This window comes from Somniosus microcephalus, chromosome 27 (assembly GCF_052327205.1).
Source record: "Somniosus microcephalus isolate GS21.2 chromosome 27, FLI_Smic_1.0, whole genome shotgun sequence".
NCBI lineage: Eukaryota > Metazoa > Chordata > Chondrichthyes > Squaliformes > Somniosidae > Somniosus > Somniosus microcephalus.
Genome location: NC_141013.1, coordinates 17,528,559 through 17,540,611, shown reverse-complemented (window position 1 = coordinate 17,540,611; position 12,053 = coordinate 17,528,559). Strand labels below are relative to the sequence as shown.

General features: G+C 41.0%; 1 protein-coding gene across 1 annotated transcript in view; it reads left to right on the top strand.

The window, feature by feature from the left end:
- The window catches only part of igdcc4 (immunoglobulin superfamily, DCC subclass, member 4), a 131,640-nt gene that overhangs the window by 103,451 nt on the left and 16,136 nt on the right, over nucleotides 1-12,053 (top strand). The window contains exons 14-15 of the mRNA XM_085968588.1: nucleotides 5,773-5,900; nucleotides 9,463-9,633. Of these exons, the coding sequence (XP_085824714.1) occupies nucleotides 5,773-5,900; nucleotides 9,463-9,633 (299 nt within the window). The remainder of the gene's footprint in view (nucleotides 1-5,772; nucleotides 5,901-9,462; nucleotides 9,634-12,053) is intronic.

The following is a 12,053-nucleotide window of genomic DNA, read 5'->3' as shown; positions in this document are numbered from 1 at the left end:
AATGTGCACAAAGTGTAATGGAAAGAATCACTTTGCCAAACAATGCTTTTCAAAAGTACAAACTAAGAAAGGGCAACGAGTTAATGTAATTGTGGACACTGATTTAAGTGAGACATTTTTTGTAGGAATGGTGTCATGTGACAATATCAAAAAGGATGCAGAAAAGGTGCAGCCCTCAGAAATGGACAATGCTGAACATAAAGATAAAAGAGGACAAATGGATGATCCTATTGCAGTTAAATGGAGCATTAGTTACCTTGAAACTAGACACTGGGGCAAAAGCAAACTTAATCAGTATGAGTGACATTAACAATATGAAAGAAAAGCCCAAAATACAGAAAAAGTCAGTACTACTGAAGGACTATAATGGACAGAAAATAGATAGCTTAGGTGTATGCAGACTTAAAGTGACAGTCAAAGACAAAGTGCATCATCTCATGTTTTCTGTTTTGGCTGAAAGGCTTGATTCACTACTGGGTGACAAAGCTTGTGAGGACTTAGAACTGGTCAAAAGAGTCTACCGTATAAACTGCCATAAGCAGACCAGATGACTCGGTGGATTCTGTAGTGAATAATTTCCAGGATGTGTTCAAAGGATTTGGAGTTCTACCATTCACTTACAAGATCCAGCTAAAGGAGAATGCTCAGCCAGTGGTACATGCTCCACGAAGAGTTCCAGCACCCCTGCGTGACCGGCTCAAGAATGAACTGGACAGAATGACCACACTAGGAGTCATCAGGAAAGTCGAAGAGCCAACAGACTGGGTTAACTCCATGGTATGTGTAAAGAAAAAGAACAATGATCTAAGAATATGCATGGATCCAAAGGACTTAAATGCAAACATAAAACGTGAACACTACCAGATTCCCAAGCGAGAAGAAATCACCAGTGAAATGTCAGGTGCCAGATACTTTACAAAGCTCGATGCCTCACAAGGATTTTGGCAACTAAAACTGGATGAAGAGAGCACCAAATACTGTACCTTCAACACACCATTTGGCAGGTATTGTTTCCTCAGAATGCTTTTCGGGATAATATCTGCATCTGAAATCTTTCATAGAGCGATGGAACACATAATTGAAGGTCTGGAAGGAGTTCGGGTCTATGTTGATGACATCATCATCTGGGGCTCCACACTGAGAGAACACAATGAGAGACTGACTAAAGTGCTACAGAGCATACACCGGAATGGACTGAAGCTCAACAAAGCCAAGTGTCAGTTTGGCATCCAGGAAGTCACTTTCCTAGGAGATAATCTATCTGGTAAAGGAATAGAGCCAGATATGGAAAAAGTAAACGCCATACTTAAAATGCCCCGACCCACTGACAAAAAAGGAGTGCTACGCATCATGGGGATGATAAACTTCATTGGAAAGTTCATTCCTAACTTGTCAGCCAAGACAGCCTGTCTGCGAGACCTGCTACATAAAACAAAGAGTTCGCATAGACAGAAAGACATGAACAAGAGTGGATAAACCTCAAAACAGTGCTGACAACCACACCTGTGCTCCCCTTCTTTGACCCAACCAAAAGAATCAAAGTGTCAACGGATGCATCAAAAGCTGGCCTATGTGCGGTCTTGCTACAAGCAGAGGGTGAAGATTGGAAGCCTGTTGCCTATGCCTCCAGGTCTGTGACTGATACTGAGTGTCGATACGCCCAGATTGAAAAGGAATGTCTAGGCTTGGTAGTTGGACTAGAAAAGTTTCATGGCTACATATATGGACTTCCCACCTTCACAGTTGAGACAGACCACAGCCCTCTGGTTGCCATCATAAAAAAAAACCTGAATGAGATGCCTCCAAGGATTCAACGACTCATGATGAAGCTGCAAAGATATGACTTTGAACTGATCTACACACCAGGCAAATATATAGTGTTAGCAGATGCACTATCCCGAGCACCCACAATGAGTCATGTGAGCTCTACTGAAGAAGACGTGGATGTTCATGTGAGTATGGTCACTGCTGCGCTGCCCGTGTCAGACACAAAATCAAAGCAAATAGCAGAAGAAACAGTAAAAGGTACAGTATTACAAACAGTAATGGAGAACATTCATCATGGTTGGCCAAAAGGTTCCTGTTCAAAATATTTTCACAAGGTCAGAATTGAGTGTCGCAAGTGGACTATTACTAAAAAAAAGAACAGAATAGTCATTCCACAGGCTCTACGTCAAGACATGCTCAAAAGGATTTATGAGGGACACCTCGGAATTGAAAAATGCAAAAGGAGAGCAAGAGACACTGTTTATTGGCCTGGCATAAATAAGGACATTGAGAACATGATAGGTAAATGTGAGACATGTCAAACACCAAAACAAACAAGCAAAGGAACCAATGATAGTAGCTGACATACCAACAGCAGCATGGCAAAAGGTTGGTATGGACCTTTTTCATTTAAATGGTAAAGACTATCTAATAGTGATTGACTACTATTCTAACTATCCTGAGATGGCGCTGCTCTCAAGCACCACAGCAAGCAGTGTCATAATGCATGTGAAATCCATCTTCGCCAGACATGGAATTCCCAGGATTGCCGTTAGCGACAATGGTCCGTGCTTCAACTGTAAGGAGTGGCAACAGTTTGCAGCACATTATGACTTTCAGCACATCACATCCAGTCCTTTGTATGCTCAGTCGAATGGTAAGGCAGAGAAAGGTGTTCAAGTTCTCAAGCAGCTACTGAAGAAAGCGACAGAAAGCAAGTCTGATCCTTATCTCGCCCTGCTGAGCTACCGAGCCTCACCTTTAGACTGTGGTTCTTTACCTGCTGAACTACTAATGGGTCGCAAGTTGCGCACCACGCTACCCTGCTGTGCAAAAGAACAGCAAAGTGAGGAACTGAGACACAGACTTCAACTGTTAAAGCTGAAACAGAAATCATACTATGACAAGTCATCCAAAACTCTAAAACCATTGACAAGGGATGATGTTGTCAGGATTGAGGATCCAGATGCATGGAACAGGAAAGCTACAGTTCTTGAGGAAGTAGGACCAAGGTCATACACTGTTAGAACTGAGGAAGGACAGATTCTCAGGAGGAACCGTCGTTCCCTCCTAAAAACACGAGACTATTCAAGAGCAGATTGATGACAATGCCGCAACTGCATCTTGTCATTCACCGCCAGAACAATCTCATGAAGACACATCAGACTTACCCGTGTTGAGAAGATCCACATGTGAAGTAAAAGAGCCTGATTGTACTCAAAGATTAAGTCTATGTAAAGCTTTGAAAATGTGTTGACTGTTTTGAAAATGTTTGTTTATAGAGCACTAACAAAAGTTAGATATTATCTTTATTGTTTTCTTGAAAGTTGATTGATATTGATTTTGTTAAACCTCAAAGAAAGGGGGATGTAATGATCAATAACATGTCATTCTATAGTGGACACTAGGTGGAGCCGTAGAGCTGTATATAAGACTACACTACCCAGCTGTATATATATTAAGACTACATTACACATGAGGCATTAGGCTACCCACAAGGCAGCCGTCAAGATGGAAGCCTCTACAGATACTGTAGCTAGTCCACATGGGCTCAATAAAGTAACTAGCAAAAGCTAGCTGTGTTCATAATAAGAATGTCTATTAATGAACATAAGAATCACTAGCAGTGAACACACTGCTGGCTTTGCATAAACCAGTACTACTACATGGAAAGTTTGTCCAGCGGTGTTCAGCTAAGTCTCTTGGCCCTCTCCCCTGCAGCCTTGTATCTTCAAATTGACCTGTGTCTGAAACCCTGCTCCATTCACATGCATATTTCTGTCATTTCGGTCTGTGATAGGCCTCTTGCATCATGATTGCTAGGAGAGTACCTAGGTTCATGAAGGTCATTTGGAAATGGAATCGTAAAAACTATCACTCTTGTCAAATTGGGATCTCAATCTAGTCCTATACAAGTTGATAAACCTCTGCCTGTAATCTTAAATTCCCATCACTGAAGACTGCACATTTGGTGGCTCTAGTTTCAACTCCGAGTTAGTTAGAAACGAGCACTGGCTATCGGTCAATCCTATTTGGTTTGGCACTCTGATCAATATTTCCTAAAATGGAGGTTCCAATCTGGGTCATCCCTATTAAACTCATTTATATTTGAACTAGGGGCGACTCTCTGCTGACGTGCATCAACTTGCAATAGGAATTACTTCAACAGCTTGGAGAAATTACAGACGAGGAAGACTGGGCATGAATGAGATGTGCTGTCAGTTATTATCCGTAAATAGTTTTCTTAAGACTTTCATAATTGTTGCGTGTGAATATTTATCTGGTTTTACTCGGGGTGTGAAGTTCAGTGCTCCGCTTTTTTTTTTAGTAATTATATCCATTCCACTGTGGGGTTTTTTGGATTACTCGCAAGAATTGTAGTGGTGATTTCTAGTCATTTTATGCTGAAGTTTAATTTTGGTGCGATTTCTTGTTTGTCTCTGTGACATAGGGAGCTATCATCAGAAAGTGAGGCTGCAAAGCAGTTTAGATCATTGTAGTTTTATTAAGTATACACATTTAGCAGACAGCAATAAACGTTTCATATTCGAACACAGCCTCCTGACTTGAGCAGTAACAGTAAATCAAGACATTTAAGATGTTTGTTGAAACTATTTAAACTTACTGCCTCCTTAAGTGAAAACAGACTGTTGAGCTGTGCCAATGCAAGTGTAATACCATTGTCTTGCGATTGGAAAAATGGAGACCAAATCAGGTTTGGGTGGCTTGAGCACGATTGCCAAGGTTTGTATCTCTTGTTTCTAAGGCAAGAGCGTTCAAGCCAGACTGAGATTATTTTATGCAAGCTGCAGAACTTAAATAAAAAGAAAGAAAACTGCAAATGCTGTAAATCGGAAATAAGAGAGAATGCTGGAAATATACAGCAGGTTGTTCATCTCGAAAAGACAAATGAGCAAGTTTTGGTGTGTACACTTCATCAGAACTTTTTTATTCTGTTTTAATATGCATCAGTGAGAGGTTTTTCCTTTGCATACACCAGTATGATCCAAGACACAAGTGGAGCTTGTTTAGTCTCCGGAAGATGCAGTGGTTCTTGCCGAGGCCAGCATCTCATGTTGCAGGCAATAGGTTATGTATATTTTTTGGTGATCGCCAAAGACCTGTAGGGAAATTGATGATTTGCTTTAAGATGGAAACTTGAAAAGATTGGGATAAGACAAACGTTCTCAGTGCTGGAAATACATTAGTACTTTTTTCCATGGCAGTCTTGTAATGCAAGTAATTAATCAGTACTAGGCTGTGTGCCTTAGGCATTTGGTAGATGCACAAGATTCATGGAGCTTTTTCCCTAAATAAAAAGATTGTTTGCAAAAGAACTCAATCCAATTATTGGCTACATAGAGTCAGAGTTCTACAGCACAGAAAGAGGCCCATCGTGTCCGCGCCGGCCGTCAAGCCCTATCTATTCTAATCTCATTTTCCAGCACCTGCTCCGTAGCCTTGTATGCTATGGCTTTTCAAGTGCTTATCTAAATGCTTCTTGAATGTTGAGGGTTCCTGCCTCTACCACCCTTTGAATATAATGTGAATATAAGGTTGATAATGTGAACAGTAACTACATATAACTGCACTTGTAAAAACAAATGTTACTTCATGCCTATGTAAAAGCTCAATGAATATAAAAGCAATGCATTGGCATTAAATCTAACATAATATTGTCTGTGTGTTTATATCTAAAAAGTACTTTACATGGTGTGTCAATATGAATACATTGCATGTTAAAATTCTTTTCCACTACTCATTTTTTTTGTGGCTGTTTTCTAGCTCTGAAGAAGAGATTTTTATCACTAGCCTGAAGCCATACACAAGGTACGAATTTGCAGTCCAGTCCCATGGAATTGGTGTTGACGGACCTTTCAGTGGCATTGTAGTGGGGTCGACCTTGTCAGACAGTGAGTACAAGGCTTTTACATTGTCAATCAGGGATTGTTTCATGGTTGCGATTGATGGCCAATTAATTAGTGCTTCTAAGTTTTCCTTGGTAATCCCTAAGGTCTCTTGCACGCCTCACTGGTTCCAACATCAGTAGAGATATTGAGACCAATTTTCATCTTCAGGTGTAGTTCAGTTCTAAATAGTTAAGAACTGGTGCAAATCCCACCCATAAGGTCAAGTGCAAATTCAATTCTCTGATGTAGGCTGATTTTCATAATTATTCAGAGTCAGGCACAAGTCAAATTTAAAGTAATGAGGACAATTAAAGTGGGGTCTCACAATAGGGGAACACAAATTCAGAAAACCTTTGGAGAGCCTTAAAAGGCACCTCAACCCATTAATCTTGGCCAAGGATAGGAGTTTACAAAAACAAACAGGCAAAAATGAAGGGAAAGGGAACCCTAGGCACAGGTGTGAGTCTGCAGACAAGTGACAGAGCAGCTACAACCCGATCCCCCCCTCTGCCTGTTGAAGTCAAGCTGGTTCTGTATGAGGTACTAGCAAGTACCCCTGTGCCATCCTACAGTGCCATCCCCATAGGTCAGCATTGCAGCTTGCCTGCAAATAAATGCAGCTAAGTTTCAGGTCATAACTGCAGTCATCTGCTGAACTAGGGTTTGAAAAACCAGGTCTTGGCAGTCATTCTTGTATGTGCTTACTGGTCTTCTCCGTTAAAAATAGCAGGTAAGTGTGCCAGAGCTTTCAGAAATGTTGTCATCTTGGCGGATGTAACTAATTAAGCAACATCGGTTTGTTAGTCACCCTGGGAGGCATTCTTTCATGCAGTGCCGAGTAAGGTGTGACCTGCTATGATTGAAGTGCTTTTGAAGAACCACCTAGCGTAAATTAGTCAGGCATTCACACCTCGTAGTGATGTCACTGGGAGTCATCTGGTCAGCTTCCTTGTGGAGAAGGCTCCACAATCACAATGTCTGCCAAACTGAAATAATGTCGCCTCTATCTGAAGATGCATGTGTCTATGGGTGCTGGCAGGAGGGCACGGAACACCTCTCTGGCATCTAGAGCTGCCTGACATCCCTCAATAGCTCCCCCCCCCCCCCCCCCCCCCCCACCAAACGTCAGCTCAGAAGATTCCCATTGAGAATCACATTGATCAATAAATACAGCGCAAGTGCCTGAAGGGGAAATAAAACAGCTGAAAATATTCCAATAAAGACCCTGAAATGGCCAAAAGTCAATTAACTTTGGAATCTGTACCCTTTAAATACTTCCCGCCTGAAGGTCTACCTCAGCTATTCTGGATGCCAGGTTTTCTGGGCGTTCATTGGACTTGGCATCGAGCACGATTGCTGACCAGAAAATGGAATGGGGCTTTCCTTATTCTTTTTACTGTAATATGAAATTAAGCTCCAGACTGCTTTGGGTGAGAGCTTGCAACGTCCACCCCAAACCCAACAAGAAATTTGAGTGGGGCTGAAATCGGGTAGAACTGATTTCCACCTAAATTCACAGTTCAATGCATCCTATCTTTGACCATTTTCTGACACAATGACATCAAAATTAGCCACGCTGACCTTAGGTTTTAGTGACTTTCCAGAGTGTCGACTACTGGTAATTGACTGGCTGGGAATTTATTTTGTGTTTCAGATGCACTAGTTAAGATCATAATGTTTCCAAGTTTGTGATCACATCTCTACCATATTTGCAGTGACTCTAGAGGATGTATCTCCCATAAGATGTTAGCTGCAAATCACAAAGGGAAAAAGTTGTGTGGAATGGTGCTTCAAAATATAGGGCCAGTAATTCCGGTCCCAACGCGTGAGTACGGACGGTGTACTCACGCGTGGGCCCGTTGGAAGTGCCGGATTTCAGCATGCACAGCGCATGCGTGGGAAACCGGCATTTCCTCTCCATCGAACTAAGGGGTTAAGAGGTCCAACGTGTGCGCGCAGGACTCTGCGCGCACGCGTTGAACTTCCTTCGTTTTGACAGGTTTGCGCATGTGCAAGGGCCTGGACTTTTTAGAAATGAAAAAAGGAGGCGTAAGTAGTGGATTCTTGAAGGTAAGTGGTCTATTATTTAAAATTATTACATTTTTTCCACAGATTCATTGTTTATAAGGACTTTACAGTAAGGTAAGTTTATTTTTAGACCCGATTTCGTAAATTATTTTTTTCAAAAATTTTATTAATTGTGTTAAATAGTTTTTTAAATTATTTATAGTTTAATTATTGGGATGTTGTTTTTTTTTAATTTTAATTAAAGTTAAACTAGTCTTTTGGGCGCCTGTACTTTTCATGAGTTTGACAGTCTTTACTATCAAACTCATGAATGAGTTTCCCCTCCCCTGATTGGCTGCACAGTGCTCACCTGATCCCAGCCGGCACATCGCACCAACTACGCCGCTGGATCAGGTAAGCACATCGCGCCGACATCTGAACCGGGCCAGTGACAGGAAATGCAAGCAGGCCCGGGCTTCAGATGTCAGCGTGTAGGGTGAATGCCGATCGGGGGCTTGCACGCGCGGCAAGCACCCGATCCTAATTTCTGGCCCTATATGTCCCACAAATCATGTTTTATTCAGAAAAAAAGCATTTTGTAGGTTTCTGACCGTACTTAGCGGAGAAATACACTGGCACATGGAATTTGTCAATACTGTACAATTCTGCATGCAATCCAGTTGCAGTTTGGAAAGTTTTTTCCAGTTAAATGAATCCCCAGGAGATTTGTAAATAAAATGAACTCGGTTGAAGGTTTATTTTCAGTAATAAAGTGGTTGAATCGAATGAAACACGTCCTGTAGTAGGTAATCAATCGTCATTTAAAGGGTCTCTGGGCCAGAAAACAACTTGCTTAATTGACTAGTTGGGGCTCAACATTTTAATGATGTTTTGAGTATCAGCATCAGGACTACAAAAAGTGCCAATCCTGTTCAGGTTATTGGCAGCTGTTTGAAGTCAGAGCATTAGATATATCATCTGTACAAGTCTTTTCCTGCTGGGATATCTGACATGAGGCCTCCAGCAAGCTCCTTTTTGACTGACAAAACGGGAAATATCTCCTTGGAGATGGGAAGTTTGAAAGCATTTCTTTTTGAATCTTTTGGAAATATTTTTTTCACATCCCATCTCTTTTCCCCCCTCACCCCCAACCCCTGTTGTAGGGGGCCACCACAATCTCTCTTCTGATCTTTATCATTCCAGTAAGATGACCTACTTCCAGGTCTCATGTTCTTCCACAGCTGGCTGCTCGAGATCACAAGATGAACCAGGGTAGCTTACTCTGATTTCCTTGGTATCTACTGTGTTGGCCACTAACGCCCCAGCTGAAATGAGAAATAATGTTATTGTCTCTAATTTGTGGGACAATGTGTTGAAGCACCTTGTTGATATTAAAATGGCTGTGCTACCAAACAGCTTTCCACTCACTCATTCTTCATTCATTATCCGAACACTATGGCGCGCGCAAGACAGATTAGTGGAAATTCTTGGAAGTTGTCTTTAAGTAACATATCCAAGTGTGAGCATTAATTTCTTAATAGTTCTTGTTTCTTTTCAGAACCTTCTACTCCTCCATCAGATTTGAAGTTGAATCCAATTAATGCTTACTCGGTCAGAGTTCGGTGGCAGCCTCCAACCGAACCAAATGGCATTATAGTTGAATACATTATTTTGTACAATGCGAACTACACACAGCCTGATGACCTATGGAATTCACTGTCCAAGGAAGGTGGGTATTGAGGAAAAGTCAAAATGATTTTAGACAAAAAACATCGTTTTGTATCCCCATTAAATACTAATGTTCTGTTCTCTTGCTATCTGAATGTGCCACACAAGATGTATGCCATAGCCAGTGTTATGATTTAGGAGTGGGAGTGATATTTGATCTAGTTAAAACAATACAATTACAGGGTGAAGAATCTATGAAAAATGTTAGATCTTATTTGATTGAAGAGACAAGGCTCATTTAGATGTCCATTTCAATTAGATCAAATCTGTGCTTAGTTATTTACTTTGCACATTCATTTCTATTCTCTGCATTGGAAAATATCCCAGCTTGATCAAATTGGATAATATCAAAATGTTCACATCCATTATTGTAGTGCAGAATTATTTAAATCCTCTTCATGTAATAGTAAATTCTTTAAATTTTTTTTTTTTTTTTTTTTTTTATAAAACATTTAAAAAAAAGTCTTTGTGGTTGCAAGTAAAGTTCCTTCTGGTGACTGGTAGCAAAATCTTTCCGGTATCACGGCTTAAAAAGCCTAAAATAATTTCCTTTATTTAGAAAGAAAATGCACTTGTATGTATGAGGCTGTGATAGATCAGGAGGCAACCAGAGACTGCATGCCTTAAGATGTCCTAAAACACTTAACAGCCAGTGAATTACTTTTGAAGTATATTAACATGAGACAGCCAAATTGCAGATAGCAAATGAGATAAGTAACCAGATAATCTGCATTGTTGGTGTTAGCTGAGGGATGAATGTTGGCCAGGGTACCAGTAGAACTCCCTACTCCTCTTCGAATGGTGCTATGGGATCCTGAACAGACAAATGGGGCTTTGGTTTAATGTCTCATCGAAAAGACTCCCTCAGTACTGCATTGAAGTGTCAACTTGGATTGTGTGTCTTGGAGTGGGGCTTGAGCACACAACCTTCTCGGAGGTGAAAGTGAGCCAAGCTGACATCCTAGTCACCTGCAGCCCCACTCCTACTAGAGAAAAGACTGGTATTCAGTAGAATTTTTGCAACCCTGTGTTCTGCCTCCTTGCTTGTTTGTTCAGTGAACATTTTGCTGTAGAAGATTTTCTGAGCTAAAGATATCTCCATAGATGAAACCAACCGTATCAAGTTCCCATATGAATAAGGTACTCTGACATGACTAGAACTTGATGTTTGATGCAACTTTCGTAACAACTTATGGAGCAAAAAATTTCAAATTAAACCTCTCCATTCCAATTATTTCAGCTATCTTGTGATTTGAGAATTATTGTGTCCTTGTGTGGGGAATCTCTTCAAACGTGGGTAACAATTAATTTTGCAATCCTAAACCCTCCGTTTTAATTGGTTCCTTCTGCACTGCAACTTCTACGATTCTATAAAAGAAAATGAAGGAAGAAAAGGGAAATTGAATTAGAATAGATAGTTCCAACTAAAGAGTTAAACCAGCAGTGCCGATGGTGCTGTAATTTCTATGATTCAATAAAAATAGACGGAGTTATTTGAATGAGCTGTGAAAGTCACGGTCAGGCTTGGAAAAAAATTAAGTGTTTAAAATGAGGCTGAGATAGATCAGGAGGCAACCAGAGACTGCAACAGGCCTATGAGGAAAAATCCATTTCAGATACCAGGGATTGAGCAACCAATGCCTACAGCCGAGAGCAAAATAAAGAGAGAAACACAGACACTGATGCAGGTGCCTAGGAATGAGTTTATGAAGAGTAGTAAAAAAAAAAAATATATATAACCATGATCTTGTTTTTGAAGTCATGGATAAATTGCAGTCCACGCTTAATCACAAAGCAAGATCTTGGTCCGTAGTTTGTTATTAAATGAAACTTCCTGTTTCTGTGACAGCCCAAAAATAAAATCAAGTGAGCTCTGTTAGTTTTGGCCTCATGTTCACTGAACCTGGAACAGAGCCATGGGCTTGTCAATCTTACGATGCATTCACACTCCCAAGATTAGTGTTGGTGCGCTGCCAAAACTACAACTCTTCAGTGCTAATTTGAATTGTTAATTGGATGCAAAAACCCAAACTCACTCCAAAACACAGCGAGACACCCTTTTTCATCAAGTCCATTCTGCGTCATCCCAGTGTAAGGTTGGGCCCTGCATTTACACTATAACTGCAGCACCGCAGAGTGCAACTACTTTACACCAATGCTACAGTTATAGTGTAATTGCACCCTGAGACCCTGGAATATCCTGGCTAAAAGAGTAAAAAAATGAGGTGTAGCATCACTGATGGGGAGAGTATTTATTCAGGTTGTTTTTAATTCATTTATGGGATGTGGGCATCCCTAGTTGCCCTTGAGAAGGTGGTGGTGAGCTGCCTTGAACCGCTGCAGTCCATGTGGTGAAGGTGCTCCCACAGTGCTGTTGGGGAGTTCCAGGATTTTGACCCAGCGACAATGAAGGAACGGCGA